Source organism: Salmo salar, chromosome 04, assembly GCF_965601325.2.
Source record: "Salmo salar chromosome 04, fSalSal1, whole genome shotgun sequence".
In the NCBI taxonomy this organism is placed as follows: domain Eukaryota; kingdom Metazoa; phylum Chordata; class Actinopteri; order Salmoniformes; family Salmonidae; genus Salmo; species Salmo salar.
The window spans coordinates 59,074,596-59,093,266 of record NC_138294.1 but is presented as its reverse complement, the minus strand read 5'-3'; the positions used below and the strand labels follow the sequence as shown (position 1 = coordinate 59,093,266).

The 18,671-nt window shown below is 44.3% G+C and overlaps 1 protein-coding gene across 2 annotated transcripts in view; it reads left to right on the top strand.

Moving 5' to 3' along the window:
- Positions 1-18,671, top strand: part of dscama (Down syndrome cell adhesion molecule a) — a 168,334-nt gene that overhangs the window by 124,168 nt on the left and 25,495 nt on the right. For both annotated transcript variants that reach the window (XM_014197409.3, XM_014197410.3), the window contains exon 11: positions 1,226-1,405. In XM_014197409.3, the coding sequence (XP_014052884.3) occupies positions 1,226-1,405 (180 nt within the window). The remainder of the gene's footprint in view (positions 1-1,225; positions 1,406-18,671) is intronic.

Sequence of the window (18,671 nt, the reverse complement as noted above, 5' to 3'; positions counted from 1 at the left end):
GTTCGTTTTTTTACAATTTAGACCCTTTACTCAGTACTTTGTTGAAGCACCTTTGGCAGTGATTACAGCCTCGAGTCTTCTTGGGTTTGACGCTACAATCTTGGCGCACCTGTATTTGGGGAGTTTCTCCCATTCTTCTCTGGAGACCCTCTCAAGCTCTGTCAGTTTAGATTGGGAGCGTCGCTGAACAGCTATTTTCAGGTCTCTCCAGAGATGTTAGATTGGGTTCAAGTCTGTACTCTGGCTGGGCCACTCAAGGACATTCAGAGACTTAAAAATATAGGGGGGATTGTAAATGATGCAGACAATTACATTGATGAAAGCTATAATCTATCTGTAATATTATAGCTGATCTACCCCCTAAAAAAAAAGAGTCAATATATACCATTCACTCTCTGAAAGGCACACATACACAATCCATGTTTCAATTGTCTCAAGGCTTAAAAACCGTTCTTTAACCTGTCTCCTCCCCTTCACCTACACTGATTGAAGTGGATTGAACAAGTGACATCAATAAGGGGTCATAGCTTTCACATGGCCAGTCTGTCATGGAAAGAGCAGGTGTTCCTAATGTTTTGTACACTCAGTGTACAAGGGTTGTGTTTAGTAGAGAGTAAATGTCTTGACATGGAGTGAAATGGTGTGGTACTGCCTGAACCTGTCCAATTAGAACACACATGTTCATTTTCCATTGCAAAACGTTTTGCTACAGTACAGTGTACCCTGCTGAACACATCCCAGCATTAATTAGAAGCTACTCTTCTCGCTTCTGACCACTATGATGATCTGTTTACACACTGGGTTCATGATTGAGGAGAACAGAGTTATTTTGTAACTGTGCATCTTCCATTTCTACTCCTCTGACTATCTTGCTGAATTGCGTAAACACAACATTGTGTGTTCTACGGCAAGCTTTTTTATTATAGATTATTAGTTTATGAGAGCCAAAACAGCAAACACAGTGTCCACAGCCTTGAGGTTGAATGGTGAAAGCACAGCACTGTACTGTAAGTCTAAACCAACAGTAAGAGAAAGGAAAGCAACAGCTTCTCACATTACGATAACAGAGTAAAAGGAAATGTACTGTAATGTTTGTTGATGCAAAACATCCATCCATTATGTAATAATTTCTCGTAATTTGATCATAAACAATGTAAGGGTGTTATTAAAGCATCTTCCTCCTCTCCCTCCATCCACCCCTCCCTTTCTCTCTCTCCCTCCCCAGGTGCGGGGGTTCCCCAGTTCCAGCCTATAGCCCTGAACTCAGGCTTCCGTATCCAGGTGCTGGTCAACGGCTCTCTGCTAATCAAACACGTGCTGGAGGAGGACAGCGGCTACTACTTGTGTAAAGTCAGCAATGACGTGGGAGCTGACGTCAGCAAGTCCATGTACCTCAACGTCAAAAGTAAGTCACTAAAGACCCCCATCTTTCATGGCTTTATACATGGATCTCAGTGTCAAATGGAAGACCCCCTCTTTATCCTGGAATGTCTGTGTTCTCCAATGTCCATTTTTTTTTAAAGCTCAGTGTTAAAAGTAAGACCTCTCTTCTTGAAAGGATCATGTACTGTAACTTCCAAAGAGAGACCCATGGGGAAGCAGTAGGCTACATGTTGGCCCCCATTAGAGACATTTATAGCACTCATTTTGTGGAGTCTGTTTGTTGTTGAGTCATATTACTGTTCTGTGCTGGAGTGAGTGTCTCTGTTTCGGAATAATGTGTTATAAAGATCCACATTTCAGCCTGTATGGATGGACAGCGGTTTTTAGCTGGTCATCTTTCCCTGTATTTACAGTGGGGTGATCCAGTAAAGTGCTGCGTGGTGGTGGTGGCGTTAAATGGCTAAAGGTTAAGATGACTGAAGTCACTGTGCTCTGTGACAGAGAGGCCACCAGTGTGGTGCCACCACCACCACGGCCCTGTGTCATTCTGCCTGAACACATCCCACAAAAGCAACCATGCAGTGTCGCCGGTCTCCATCGCTCTCTTTCTCTCTGAGAAACACAGACGTTTATCCGCTGAGTGGCCATGGACTTAGCTCCCCTCCATTAGGCTCTGAATTCTATATGCAGGCAGAGGCTGCCATGTGGAAAAGAGGGATGGGGGAGGGATGGGCTACCAGTCTATCTCCCTCCCTTTTCTTCCCTTCTCTCTCTTCTCCCCCTCCCTAGGATGCTTTTCTGTATGTCTGGCTTCCTCTCCTCCTTTTCCTCCTCCTCCTCCTCTTCTGCTTCCTATTTTGCTCAGTCTTCCCTTTCTGTATTTCCCTCTCTGTCTTTATGTGTGTGTAGTATTTAACTGTATTTCATTTCTGATGCAATATGATTTCCCCTCCCCTGTCTGTCTGTATCTATCTCTCCTCCCTCCTCCCTCCATCTCCCATCATTGTATGTCTCCCAGTCTAACCACTGGGATTTGATTGGTAGTGACATGATGGGGAGTTGTGCCCATCACCCCCTCTCTAGAGCCAGTTCCATCCCCCTCATCACACACACACCACACACACACACACACACACACACACACACACACACACACACACACACACACACACACACACGTCCATTGATTTGATGTTTTCAGCCTCTTCAGACATGGTTCCCAATCTAACGTTATCTCTACAATGAAATGTGGCATTATTTCTTACGATGCAAAGTAGTTATACAACCTAGATGACATGCACTGTACCATATTCTTGTGCTTCAAGTGAAATGAAAGCAGTTTTATTTGACAACTAATCAAAAGCGGGATCCCTCCAAGCGTTCCTTACTTTCAGTCTGCTGCTCCCACATGCATACCGCATTATACTATACTATACTATACTATACTATACGTTCTCACTGTAGATTTTCCCAATAGAAACACTGCCCTCTTCAGGTGAAAAAAAGTAAACTGTAGAAAATTGAGGCTAGACTATTGTTTTTATCTTGTCTGTTGAAGGATTCCCACTTTTGATGTTGATGGTGAATAGACTGTGTAAACTGCATAGATTTTCTGTATGAAAGAGGAACTGTTGATTCTCCTGAATCAACGTAAACATTATACGCCAAAGTTGTTGGGTAAATCAGGCTCTTAGTGTGTCTTAGAGGTATGTGTTGTTTGTGTGCGTACCAGTCAAAAGTTTGGACACCTACTCATTCAAGGTTTTTCTTTATTTTTATTATTTTCTACATTGTAAAATAATAGTGACGACATCAAAACTATGAAATAGCACATATGGAATTACGTATATTTGAGATTCTTCAAAGTTGCCACCCTTTGCCTTGATGACAGCTTTGCACACTCTTGGCCTTCTCTCAACCAGCTTCATGAGGAATGCTTTTCCACCTGTCTTGAAGGAGTTCATATATATGCTGAGCACATGTTGTCTGCTTTTCCTTCACTCTGCGGTCCAACTCATCCCAAACCATCTCAATTGGGTTGAGGTTGGGTGATTGTGGAGGCCAGGTCATCTGATGCAGCACTCCATCACTCTCCTTCTTGGTCAAATAGCCCTTACATCTCAAATATAAAATATAATTCGATTTTTATAACACTTTTTTGGTTACTAAATTATTTCATGTGTTATTTCATAGTTTTGAAGTGTTCACTATTATTATACAGTGTAGAAAAAAGTAAAAATAAAGAAAAACCCTGCATTGAGTAGGTGTGCCCAAACTTTTGACTGGTACTGTATGTGTGCACGGTTTGTGTACATGTGTGTGTATCTGTACGCGCATGCATGTGCGATGTCCCGCTGCTCCCCTATGGCTGGGCTGGGTGCTCATTTGATCCGAGTCACACAGTGTGGGGGCTTATATCCTTGTAGCTGTTATCTGGCCAGAGCAGAGGCCGCCCTGCAGAGTGTCTGTCTGTCTGCCACAGCTAAATACTGCTCCCTCATGACTACTGTCTGTCGGTCTGTATTTGTATTTATAAAGGATCCCCATCAGCTGAGCTACTCTTACTGGGGTCCAAACACATTAAGGCACTTATGTTATATATAAAATAAAAGATAAAACAGTACATCATATAACGTTATTACACCACTACATGTCTAGAATACAAATGATAAACTGAGTGTTTCGAGCCCTGAATGCTGATTGGCTGAAAGCCGTGGTGTATCAGACCGTATACCATGGGTATTACAAAACATTTATTTTTACTGCTCTAATTATGTTGGTAACCAGTTTATGATAGCAAAAGGCACCTCTGGGGTTTTGTGATATATGGCCAATATACCACGGCTAAGGGCTGTGTCCACGCACTCCGCATTGCGTCATGCATAAGAACAGCCCTTAGCCGTGGTATATTGGCCATATACCACACCCCCTCAGGCCTTATTGCTTAAATGGTTAATGCCACCATACAACAATATTACAATGTACATTTTTGTAGAGTGCATGTGCTAGCTCGTGTGTGTGAATGCGTGTGTCTGTACCATTGTGAGTGTCTGTTCACAGTTCCCGCTGTTCCATAAGGTATATTTCTATCTGTTTTTTCATCTGATTCTACTGCTTGCATCAGTTACCTGATGTGGAATAGAGTTTCATGTAGTCATGGCTCTATGTAGTATTGTGCGCCTCCCATGGTCTGTTCTGGACTTGGGGACTGTGAAGAGACCTCTGGTGGCATGTCTTGTGGGGTATGCATTGGTGTCCGAGCTGTGTGCTAGTAGGTTAAACAGACAGCTTGCTACATTCAGCTTGTCAACACTTCTTACAAAAACAAGTAGTGATGAAGTCAATCTCTCTTCCATTTTGAGCCATTAGAGATTGACATGCATATCATGGTCATCTCTGTATACCCGTCGCAAGACCCACTGGTCGATGCTTATTTATAAAACCCTCTTAGCCTCACTCCCCCCTATCTGAGATATCTACTGCAGCCCTCAACCTCCACATACAACACCCGTTCTGCTAGTCACATTCTGTTAAAGGTCCCCAAAGCACACACATCCCTGGATCGCTTGTCTTTTCAGTTCACTGCAGCTAGCGACTGGAACGAGCTGCAACAAACACTCAAACTGGACAGTTATCTCAATCTCTTCATTCAAAGACTCAATCAAGGACACTATTACTGACAGTTGTGGCTGCTTTGCGTGATGTATTGTTGTCTCTACCTTCTTGCCCTTTGTGCTGTTGTCTGAGCCCAGTAATGTTTGTACCCTGTGCTGCTGCCATGTTGTGTTGTCATGTGTTGCTGCCATGCTATGTTGTTGGTCTTAGGACTCTCTTTATGTAGTGTTGTGTTGTCTCTCTTGTCGTGATGTGTGTTTTGTCCAATATTTTTATTTTATTTACTTAAAATATTTAGTCCCAGCCCCCATCCCCGTAGGAGGCCTTTTGCCTTTTGGTAGGCCGTCATTGTAAATAAGAATTTGTTCTTTACTGACTTGCCTAGTTAAATAAAGTTTCAATACAAATATCATTAATGTTAGCTCCTCGTGTACTTTTAAGGGCCAGCCGTACTGCCCTGTTTTGAGCCAATTGTAATTTTCCTAAATCCCTCTTTGTGGTACATGACCACACCACTAGGGCAGAATGCGCCGGAACCTCTGGATCCAGGGCAGCAAAGCCGTTTCTGGTCTGTGTCCGGTCCGGGCTTAACATCTCCAAGGAGGCCCTCTTTGCCAGAGGACGTTTTCTTCGACTTCCATGGCGAGTGACATACAGTATCTCCATGATACATGATGAGTGACATACAGTGAGGGAAAAAAAGTATTTGATCCCCTACTGATTTTGTACCGTTTGCCCACTGACAAAGAAATGATCAGTCTATAATTTTAATGGTAGGTTTATTTCAACAGTGAGAGACAGAATAACAACAAAATAATCCAGAAAAACGCATGTCAAAAATGTTATAAATTGATTTGCATTTTAATGAGGGAAATAAGTATTTGACCCCCTCTCAATCAGAAAGATTTCTGGCTCCCAGGTGTCTTTTATACAGGTAACGAACTGAGATTAGGAGCACACTCTTAAAGGGAGTTCTCCTAATCTCAGTTTGTTACGTGTATAAAAGACACCAATCAGATTCCAAACTCTCCACCATGGCCAAGACCAAAGAGCTGTCCAAGGATGTCAGGGACAAGATTGTAGACCTACACAAGGCTGGAATGGGCTACAAGACCATCGCCAAGCAGCTTGGTGAGAAGGTGACAACAGTTGGTGCGATTATTCGCAAATGGAAGAAACACAAAAGAACTGTCAATCTCCCTCGGCCTGGGGCTCCATGCAAGATCTCACCTCGTGGAGTTGCAATGATCATGAGAACGGTGAGGAATCAGCCCAGAACTACACGGGAGGATCTTGTCAATGATCTAAAGGCAGCTGGGACCATAGTCACCAAGAAAGCAATTGGTAACACACTACGCCGTGAAGGACTGAAATCCTGCAGCGCCCCCAAGGTCCCCCTGCTCAAGAAAGCACATATACATGCCCGTCTGAAGTTTGCCAATGAACATCTGAATGGTTCAGAGGACAACTGGTGAAAGTGTTGTGGTCAGATGAGACCAAAATGGAGTTCTTTGACATCAACTCAACTCGCCGTGTTTGGAGGAGGAGGAATGCTGCCTATGACCCCAAGAACACCATCTCCACCGTCAAACATGGAGGTGGAAACATTATGCTTTGGGGGTGTTTTTCTGCTAAGGGGACAGGACAACTTCACCGCATCAAAGGGACGATGGACGGGGCCATGTACCGTCAAATCTTGGGTGAGAACCTCCTTCCCTCAGCCAGGGCATTGAAAATGGGTCATGGATGGGTATTCCAGCATGACATTGACCCAAAACACAACAGCCAAGGCAACAAAGGAGTGGCTCAAGAAGAAGCACATTAAGGTCCTGGAGTGGCCTAGCCAGTCTCCAGACCTTAATCCCATAGAAAATCTGTGGAGAGAGCTGAAGGTTCGAGTTGCCAAATGTCAGCCTCGAAACCTTAATGACTTGGAGAAGATCTGCAAAGAGGAGTAGGACAAAATCCCTCCTGAGATGTGTGCAAACCTGATGGCCAATTACAAGAAACGTCTGACCTCTGTTATTGCCAACAAGGGTTTTGCCACCAAGTACTAAGTCATGTTTTGCAGAGGGGTCAAATACTTATTTCCCTCATTAAAATGCAAATCAATTTATAACATTTTTGACATACGTTTTTCTGGATTTTTTGTTGTTGTTAATCTGTCTCTCACTGTTGAAATAAACCTACCATTAAAATTATAGACTGATCATTTCTTTGTCAATGGGCAAACGTACAATATCAGCAGGGGATCAAATACTTTTTTCCCTCACTGTATCTCCATGGCTGGTTGGTTGGGTCAAGAACAGGAACATCCCCCATCATCCAGGAGCATCCTGCTAGCTTCGTTCTCCAGGGAAGGGGGAGGCCCCTCCGGGGAGGGATCCCTGCACAGTACCGACAAGTTGTCTGTGGAGAGCCGACACTGGGGCGACACTTCCACCAGACCAGAACGGCGTCCTGCTACTGGGGTAGAAGAAAAAGAAAAAGTATACAGGCGTGGATTCCCAAGTAGCTTGTGTAGGTTCGCTACTTGTTTTCTAAGAGTAGCTACTTCGACCCTATAGTCCTCTGCAAGCAAACAGTTGCTGCGTTGAAAGTCAGGGCAGTCCACATTGTTCCGGAATAAAACAAAATAAACACAGCCACTGCACCGTTGAAAATGTTCCATAGCGACCTCCATTTGAGATTGCCAAGCCAGTCTCTCTGACTCAGTCACTCATATAATACTCTCACACACTTACACAAACACACCCACACAATACATGTTCCAGGACACGTACACTTAGAAACACACACACAATACATATACCAGGACACATACACTTACAAACACTCAAATGGATGCACACCCCGATAAACACAATTATATGTACTTACAGTAGCTAAAACCTTATGTCTAGACACACACAGCAGAGTACCCATAGCAGTGGTCGATTTTCATCCCCGTGTAAATTGTTTGGACATAGGCTGCTTCGAGTGTTTTCTGTGTCCACACACACACGCACACGTACACACACACACATGAACACACCCTGTTATTAATGTCCCTCTGTAGTGTGTGTGTGTGTGTGTGTGTGTGTGTGTGTGTGTGTGTGTGTGTGTGTGTGTGTGTGTGTGTGTGTGTGTGTGTGTGTGTGTGTGTGTATCTGTTTGTGAGCCTGTGTCAGTGTTCTCCCTCAGCTGAGCTCAGGTTCAGGTTGTTGTTTTGATCGTTGTGCGGGTGGTCGTGTGGTCAGGGTGTTGGTTGTGTCTGGCCCTCCTGCTCTCTGGAACCTGAGCCTCCCTGGGAGCCTTCTTCCCTGGTGTCCTGTGGATCAGTGCATTTGTGCCAGACGTGACCCTCATTAACCCACTGAACCTGTCCTCTTCTGAGCAGGTGTAATGTTACATACTGTACACACACCAGACTGTGTCCTCCTCTTCATAGACAGTAAACATTCAGCAGACTACTGTAGCGTACAGTACACTCTGTGCTGTGCTGGTGTGTGTTGTTTATCCAGGCCATACGACACCACTGCTGCTGGAGAAGCTGCTGCCACTTAAGAGGCTTAGGAGACAATTACAGCATCACTGGAACTGACTGGTTGTAAAGTGGTCAGGTGATATACAGTACTGGATGAGCTCTTGGCTGGGTTACCCCGCTCACAAGTTTACTTGGTTGTGTTTCTGGAAAAGACACTAATAGACACACACACACACACACACACACACCACACCACACACCACACACAGAGAGAGAGAGAGAGGCCATTACTGAAGAATCATGGCCCTCGCAGGCTGCTACTGTAATTCAGTGGTTTCGACAGATTCCATTCGGCCAGGCTATTGTGGCGGACCCACAGGGAAATGAATTGCAGCTATTGTGATGTCGTAGTGAAACACTTTTATTGTGATTAGTGTCTGTGCATAGGCTAATGCCTAACCATAATACACCATGCATCCTCGTATATGAACGATGTCACAGACACCCACAGTCAGCTGAAATTGCTTATGTCGCAATAGCAGTATTTTCACAGCTTTGTGTGTGTGCTCACAGTATTCACTCTTTATTCATCATAGGTTCATAATATTTGGCATATTGCCTAGACACCTTAATACTTAAGTCTACCTTACTTAAAACTATCCATGTCTTTATTTATATTTTGTGCAGCTGAGGGCAACAACAGGATTTGAACCCATTCCCATGTGTAAATGACGACAGTCTCCTCTACCGTATACCTACCTCCACTGATGCAATTGACTGGATGCATCACTAATCCAGAGTAGGTTTATTCTATCAGAGTGGGTCAACAGCCACTCAATGTTTATCAGTGCCAATTAGGATCAATTAAGAGCATTACACTCATAACGCACCGAGACACAATGATGAGAGCACACACATAATGAGACTTAACTGGAGAAAAACAGCGTTGTCGCCTGGTCGCCAAGCTCCCAATCACCCAATCAGACCGCTTCCCTCAGACTGAAGTAAGAATTATTCTCACTCTCGCTTTCTTTCTCTCATTCCTTCCCTTGTTTCAGCCCTCCAACTACCCACACAAAGCAGCCTGTCTGCAGCCATATACTCAGCATCATGCTCAATGTCCAACCCAATTGTGCAGCTAAGGGAATTATTTTGGTGCAGTGAGTGGAGCTAGCACCCAGTGAACCAGTCAAATCTGTGCCATCACCGCCCTTCCCCCTACCTACACACACACACACACACACACACACACACACACACACACACACACACACACACACACACACACACAATGCCCCAGGGGCAGTGGGTTCCAGTAGGGAGTGATCTTGTCTTGTTCTCGTCTCACACCCATGGCCCAGTCATCCAACCAGGGCACCCTGTGGCCTACATTCCACAGCCAGACACTCACTCTGGTGGGGTAAACGGAGCCTGATGCCTGCGGCTATCTATTCGACCTGGAATCTACAGTCATAGGTTAATGTTACTGTTAGATGTCCATGCTGGGTAGATATGGATATGATTAAATGTACTGCATGTGGATGGAACAGTGGTGTCATAAAAAAACAAAAAGGTTGGTAGGAGACAGGAAGTTTTGTCTGTTTCAACTGACTGAATAAGATGGTGGACAAGTAGGCCTACTGACAGTTGTGGCTGCTTCGCGTGATGTATTGTACTCTCTACCTTCTTGCCCTTTGTGCTGTTGTCTGTGCCCAATAATGTTTGTACCATGTTTTGTGCTGCTACCATGTTGTGCTGCTGCCATGTTGTGCTGCTGCCATGTTGTGTTGCTACCATGTTGTTGGCATGTTGTGTCGCTACCATGCTGTGTTTCCATGTGTTGCTGCCATGCTATGTTGTTGTCTTAGGTCTCTCTTTATGTAGTGTTGTGGTGTCTCTCTTGTCGTGATGTGTGTTTTGTCCTATATTTGTATTTTATTTGTAATTTTTAATCCCAGCCCCAGTCCCAGTCCCCGCAGGAGGCCTTTTGGCTTTTGGTAGGCTGTCATTGTAAATAAGAATTTGTTCTTAACTGACTTGCCTAGTTAAATAAAGGTTAAAAAATATATATATAAAATAAAAAGGTTGGTAGGAGACAGGAAGTTTTGTCTGTTTCAACTGACTACATAAGATGGTGGACATGTAGGCCTACTGTATATTTCACATCTGGCATAAGTATGGTAGATCGAGAGTCAGGTCCATAATTATTGTCACCCTTGATAATAATAATAAAAAAAGACAATCAAATAAATAATAATACAAATACTGTGCTTATATTATTTCATACTAATACAATTTCTCAGAGAAAGAGATTTTGTTTAACAAGTAATACAAAAATATACAAAAAAGATAGAGGTCAGAATTACTTTCCAAAAACAGGGTTACCTCTACCAGGAGGTTGACACTTGGCCGCAAGTAGATATTCCAGCAAGACAATAACCCCAAGCACTAATCAAATTCCACAAAGAAATTGTTAATTAACCACAAAATCAAAATGTTTAATGGCCATCTCAGTCTCCAGACTTGAACCACATTGAAAACATGTGGTTTGAATTCAAGAGGGCAGTCCATAAGAGCAGACAAAGGATATCAAGGATCCGGAAAGATTCTGTATGGAGGAATGGTCTAAGATACTGTTGCTCCCAACATTTTTTCCAATCTCATAAAACATTTTAGAAAAAGGCTCAGTGTCGTTATCCTTGCGAAGGGAGAGTGCTAGAGTATTGCAAACAAGTGTGCCAATACTTTTGACTCCTATCTTTTTTTAGATGTTTTTTATTAATTGATAATAACAAATAAAAAAATCTACTTTATCTGAGCAATTGTACTAGTATAAATAATTTCCCTTTTTTTTTGCATACAATATAGCTCAATATTTGTATTATTTGGTTTATACGGTCTTTTTTTTTGCTCATCTTTATCAAGGGTACCAATAATTATGGACCTGAATGTATATAAGCCTGGCTGGTAAGACAACCTGAAGCAATATTATTCATGTCTTTGTCTGGAAGTAGTAACCAAAAAGTGTTAAATAAATCAAAATGTATTTTCTATTTTAGACTCTTCAAAGTAGCCAATCTTAGCCTTTGTAATGAACACGATGGGAGACAGATAGCTGGTTTCAAGCGCAGGGCGCAGCAGGTGTTTATTTGTAAAGGACCACAGGAGGAGGCAGGTAGCTGGGTCCAGGGGCAGGCAGAAGGTCATACACAGGAGGAGGCAGGTAGCTGGGTCCAGGGGCAGGCAGAAGGTCATACACAGGGGGTCCAGAAAGGCAACAGTACAGGCAGGGTAAAGGATAGTAACGTCGTCCGGGAGATCAGGCAATAGGTTGATAACAGGAAATCCGATAGGCTAAGGTACAGGCAGGGAATAATAGGCAAAAGGCGTCATTAGTGAGGCAGGCAAAAACTATGATACACGGGAGGATTAAATTACGGGAAAAACAGAGCTCCGAATATACAGTTGAAGTCGGAAGTTTACATACACTTAGGTTGGAGTCATTAAAACTCGTTTTTCAACCACTCCATAAATTTCTTTTTAACAAACTATAGTTTTGGCAAGTCGGTTAGGACATATACTTTGTGCATGACACTAGTAATTTTTCCAACAATTGTTTACAGACAGATTATTTCACTTATAATTCACTGTATCACAATTCCAGTGGGTCAGAAGTTTACATAAACTAAGTTGACTGTGCCTTTTAACCTCTTTGGGCTAGGGGGCAGTATTCGGAAGTTCGGATGACTGACATGCCCAAAGTAAACTGGATATGGATATGCATATAATTGGAAGCATTGGATAGAAAACACTCTGAAGTTTCTAAAACTGTTAAAATAATGTTTGTGAGTATAACAGAACTGATATGGCAGGCGAAGATCCAAGGAGAATCCATCCAGGAATGTATTTTCTGAGGTCACAGGCAATTTCAATGCTAGTCTATGGAATATTCAAAATAATTCCTCCCAGATTGCAGTTCCTATGGCTTCCACTAGATATCAACAGTCTTTAGAAAGGGTTTCAGGCTTGTTTTTTGAAAAATGATCAAGTAGTTGTAGTTTTTCAAGGTGTCCCTCAGTAGGACTCTAATCTTGTAGCGCGCGTGAATGAGGGCATGCACTTCGTTATTTATCTCCGGTATTGAATAAACTACATTCTGTCTTGTTTGATTTACATATTAGGGTACTTGAGGATTGATTAGAAACATTGTTTGACTTGTTTGGACGAAGTTTACCGGTAACTTTTGGGATTCCTTTTGTCTGCATGTTGAACGAGTGGAACGGTGGATTACTGAATCAAACGCGCCAACTAAACAGACTTTTTTGGGATATAAAGAAGGAGTTTATCGAACAAAACGACCATTTGTTGTGTAGCTGGGACCCTTGGGATTGCAAACAGAGGAAGATCTTCAAAGGTAAGTGATTTATTTTATCGCTATTTCTGATTTTTGTGACGCCTCTGCTGGTTTGAAAAATGTTTTTAATGCTGGTGTATGCGGTGCGCTGTCCTCAGATAATTGCATGGTATGCTTTCGCCGTAAAGCCTTTTTGAAATCTGACAACGCGTTTGGATTAACCTCTTACATCTAGACGTTCCGCTAGCGGAACACCTGCTCCAATATCCAATGATAGGCGTGGCGCGAATTACAAATTCCTCAAAAATACAAAAACTTCAATTTTTCAAACATATGACTATTTCACAGCATTTTAAAGACAAGACTCTCCTTTATCTAACCACACTGTCCGATTTCAAAAAGGCTTTACAGCGAAAGCAAAACATTAGATTATGTCAGCAGAGTACCAAGCCAGAAATAATCAGACACCCATTTTTCAAGCTAGCATATAATGTCACAAAAACAAAACCACAGCTAAATGCAGCACTAACCTTTGATGATCTTCATCAGATGACAACCCTAGGACATTATGTTATACCATGCATGCATGTTTTGTTCAATCAAGTTCATATTTATATCAAAAACCAGCTTTTTACATTAGCATGTGACGTTCAGAACTAGCATACCCCCCGCAAACATCCGGTGAATTTACTAAATTACTCACGATAAACGTTCACAAAAAAACATAACAATTATTTTAAGAATTATAGATACAGAACTCCTCTATGCACTCGATATGTCCGATTTTAAAATAGCTTTTCGGTGAAAGCACATTTTGCAATATTCTCAGTAGATAGCCCAGCCATCACGGCTAGCCATTTAGACACCGACCAAGTTTAGCCCTGATCAAACTCCGATTTACTATTACAAAAGTTTCATTACCTTTGTTGTCTTCGTCAGAATGCACTCCCAGGACTGCTACTTCAATAACAAATGTTGGTTTGGTCCAAAATAATCCATCGTTATATCCGAATAGCGGCGTTTTGTTCGTGCGTTCCAGACACTATCCGAAATGGTAAAGAAGGGTCGCGCGCATGGCGCAATTCGTGACAAAAAAAATTCTAAATATTCCATTACCGTACTTCGAAGCATGTCAACCGCTGTTTAAAATCAATTTTTATGCCATTTTTCTCGTAGAAAAGCGATAATATTCCGACCGGGAATCTCCTTTTCGGCAAACAGAGGAAAAAATCACAAAGACGGGGGCGACCAGGTCACGCGCCTAAGCCCAGAGTACCTTGATCGGCCACTTGAGAAAGGCGATAATGTGTTTCAGCCTGGGGCTGGGATGACGACATTCAGGTTTTTCCCGGGCTCTGAGCGCCTATGGACGACGTAGGAAGTGTCACGTTAGAGCAGAGATCCTTAGTAAAAGATAGAGATGGCAAAGAAGTTCCAGAAATGGTCAGACAGGCCACTTCCTGTAAAGGAATCTCTCAGGTTTTGACCTGCCATTTGAGTTCTGTTATACTCACAGACACCATTCAAACAGTTTTAGAAACTTTAGGGTGTTTTCTATCCATATATAATAAGTATATGCATATTCTAGTTACTGGGTAGGATTAGTAACCAGATTAAATCGGGTACGTTTTTTATCCAGCCGTGAAAATACTGCCCCCTAGCCATAAGAGGTTAACAAGAACTTAAGCTTTTAAACGATGTAAGACACTTGTATTTTCATGTATGTTTAATATTACGATTTTTGTATTTTGAATTTTGCGCTCTGCAATTTCACAGGATGTTGTCGTGGTGGGACGCTCGCCCAAACAGCTTGGTAAATTCCAGAAAATAATGTCATGGCTTTAGAAGCTTCTGATAGGCTAATTGACATCATTTGAGTCAATTGGAGGTGTACCTGTGGATGTATTTCAAGGCCTACCTTCAAACTCAGTGCCTCTTTGCCTGACATCATGGGAAAATCAAAAGAAATCAGCCAAGACCTCAGAAAAAAATTGAAGACCTCCACAAGTCTGGTTCATCCTTGGGAGCAATTTCCAAATGCCTGAAGGTACCACGTTCATCTGTACAAACAATAGTACACAATTATAAACACCATGGGACCACGCAGCCATCATACGGCTCAGGAAGGATGATGCACACTTTCTGTTTCCTAGAGATTAACGTACTTTGTTGCGAAAAGTGCAAATCAATCCCAGAACATCAGCAAAGGAGCTTGTGAAGATGCTGGAGGAAACATGTACAAAAGGTTCTATATCCACAGTAAAACGAGTTCTATATCGACATAACCTGAAAGGCCGCTCAGCAAGGAAGAAGCCACTGCTCCAAACCCACCATAAAAAAGCCAGACTACAGTTTGCAACTGCACATGGGGACAAAGATGGAACTTTTTGGAGAAATGTCCTCTGGTCTGATGAAACAAAAATATAACTGTTTAGCCATAATGACCATCGTTATGTTTGGAGGAAAAAGGGGGAGGCTTGCAAGCTAAAGAACACCATCCCAACCGTGAAGCACGGGGGTGGCAGCATCATGTTGTGGGGGTGTTTTGCTGCAGGAGGGACTGGTGCACTTCACAAACTAGATGGCATCATGAGGAAAGAAAATTATGTGGATATATTTAAGCAACATCTCAAGACATCAGTCAGGAAGTTAAAGCTTGGTCGCAAATGGGTCTTCCAAATGGACAATGACCCCAAGCATACTTCCAAAGTGGTGGCAAAATGGCTTAAGGACAACAAAGTCAAGGTATTGGCGTGGCCATCACAAAGCCCTGACCTCAATCCTATAGAACATTTGTGGGCAGAACTGAAGAAGCGTGTGCGAGCAAGGAGGCCTAGAAACCTGACTCAGTTACACCAGCTCTGTCAGGAGGAATGGGCCAAAATTCACCCAACTTATTGTGGGAAGCTTGTGGAAGGCTACCTGAAACATTTGACCCAAGTTAAACAATTTAAAGGCAATGCTACCAAATACTAATTGAGTGTATGTTGAAGGCCTAGGAAGCTGAGCAGGGGGCCTCCCCCGGGGACGTGAACCTGGGCGGGCAGGACGGTTACGGTGGAAAGCCAGGATCATGGCTGGGTCGATGATGTCCTGGGCAGGGACCCAGGACCGTTCTTCGGGTCTGTACCCCTCCCAATCCACCAGGTAGTGGATGCGACCACCCAGGCTCTTGGAGTCAAGGAGGGCTTGGACGGAATAAGCCGGTGCACTGCCGACGTCAAATGGAGGGGGTGTGCCAAGGTGCGCTACTGGAGGATGGAGAGGGCTGTACCTCGCAGGTTTGAGAAGGGACACATGGAAGGGTGAGGAGATCTGGTAATGGCGGGGCAACTGGAGATGGTAGGTGACAGGATTGATGCTGTGTGTTATTTTGAAGGGACAAATGAACCGGGGACTGAAATTTTTGCAGGGGTCACGAAGCCGGATGTCCCGGGTTGAGAGCCACACATGTTGCCCAGGGTGGAAGAGTGGAGTAGGTTGGCGACGCCGGTCAGCGAACTGTTTCTGGGAGAGGGAAGCTTGATCTATGTGCCGATGTGTGGTCTCCCAAACCTGCTCACTCCGTCGAAACCACTCATCGATGGCAGGCACAGTTCTGGGCTCTGTCTCCCATGGGAACACAGGGGGTTGGTATCTGAGGACACACTGAAAAGTAGTGAGATGGAGTGAGGAATGAACCAGGGAGTTCTGTGCATATTTGGCCCAGGCTAGATAGCAACCTCACTCGTGTGGTTGGTGGGTGCAGTGTTGGCAAAGGTACTTCCCTATTTCTTAATTCAGGCGTTCCGTCTGCCCGTAGGTTTGTGGATGGTATCCGGAGGATAGGCTGATGGAGACCCCCAGACGGTCGCAGAAGGCTCACCACACCCTGCAGACGAACTGGGGTCCCTGATCCGAAACGATGTCTTCCGGGATCCCATACAGACGAAACACCTGTTGGAACATGCACTCGGCCATTTCCATGGCCTTAGGTAGATGCGGAAGGGGGATGAGTCAGCACATCTTGGAGAACCGGTCCACTACAACTAAAATAGTAGTGAAGCCCGAAGAGTCTGGCAGATCAGTGAGGAAATCCATGGCAATATGGGACCATAGTATGTGTGGTGTAGGTAAAGGCTCGAGCTTACCGGTAGGTAGTTGGTGAGGGCTCTTTGCCCATGCACAGACGGGACAGTAAAGAACGTAATCTCGGATGTCTGCTGTTAGGGATGACCACCAGAACTTGCATGTCAGTAGCTCCGGGGTCTGGGTGATCCCGGATGGCCAGAACTCAGCGAGGTATGGCACCACTGCATTAGTTGGGGTCTGACGGACGCCAGAACGTAGGTGTTGCCTGCAGGGGTGTCGGTAGGTGCTGGGTCATGGCATAGGGCCTCTTGGATGGCTGATTGGATTTCCCACTGTATGGGTCCCACAACACAAGACGGAGGCAGGATAGGCTCGGGAGCTGGGTTAGAGGAAGGGGAGTCAAATAGATGGGATAGGGAATTAGCCTTCACATTTTTCTTGCCAGGTAGATAGGTGACGGTGAAGTTGAAGTTGAATCGGGTGAAGAAGAGTGTCCACAGAGCCTGTCTGGGGTTGAGCCTCTTAGCACTCCTGAAGTACTCCAAATTGCGGTGGTCGGTAAGGACAAGGAATGGGTGATGAGCTCCCTCTAACCAGTGGCGCCACTCTTCGATGGCCAGCTGAAGGAGCTCTCGGTTCCTGATATCATAGAAGCCACATGGGTGTAATTTGGGAGGTGTCCCTATCCGCTGAGAGAAAACCGCTCCTACGCCGACCTCGGATGCATCAACCTCCAGAACAAAAGGAAGGGTAGGATCTGGCTGCCTAAGGATGGGTGCAGAGGCAAAGAGGCATTTCAAGATCTCAAATGCAGTAAGGGCGGTGTCGGTCCATTGGAGGATACAAGTTTTTTGACTGGTGAGAGCTGAGAGAAGAGCGGTTGTGCTGCTGCAGTTTCGGATGAACCGGCGGTAGTAGTTGGAAAATCCTAGGAAATGTTGTAGTTCCTTTACGGTGGTAGGTTTGGGCCAGCTAAGTACGGCCGTGACTTTCCCTTCATCCATGTTGACCCCTCCTGGTGTCAACACGAAACCTAGGAAGGCCGTAGTAACGTGAAAGGCACTCTTCTCAGCCTTGACATAAAGATGGTGGTCCTGTAGCCATTGGAGGACCTGTTGAGTAGATCAAGATATCGTCAATGTACACGATGAGGAACTGGTTGATCATGTCCTGGAAAACATCATTCATGAAGGACTGGAAGACTGCGAGAGCATTGTTGAGACCGTAGGGCATAACCAGGTATTCATAGTGACCCCTAGTGGTGATGAACGCCATCTTCCACTCATCTCCACTTCGGATACGGACCAGGTTGTAAGCACTACGTAGGTCCAGCTTGGAGTAGATGGTAGCTTGTCCAACTTGTTCTAGTGCGGCCGTAATCAGAGGAAGAGGGAAGCGATTCTTGATAGTAATGTCATTGAGGGGTCGGTAATCTATGCAGGGATGGAGACTACCATAGTTTTTTCACAAAAAAGAAACTGGATGCAGCCGGAGATGTGGATGGACGGATTAATCCCATGGTCTCCCGCCTCTTCTATATAGGTGTCCATAGCCTCATTCTCTGGGATGGACAAGGGGTAGATCCAACCCTCAGGGGGCGATGCCCCAGGAAGGAGGTCGATCGTGCAGTCCTCCGGGCGATGAGGGGGCAGAATGGACACCGTTTTCTTGCTGAAGACACTCTGGAACTGGGCATATACAGGTGGGATGTGGGTTGGAATGGCCGTCTCCGATCCTTCTATAGAGGTGGCTCGACAGAGTAGATTGAAGCAGTTCTTAAAA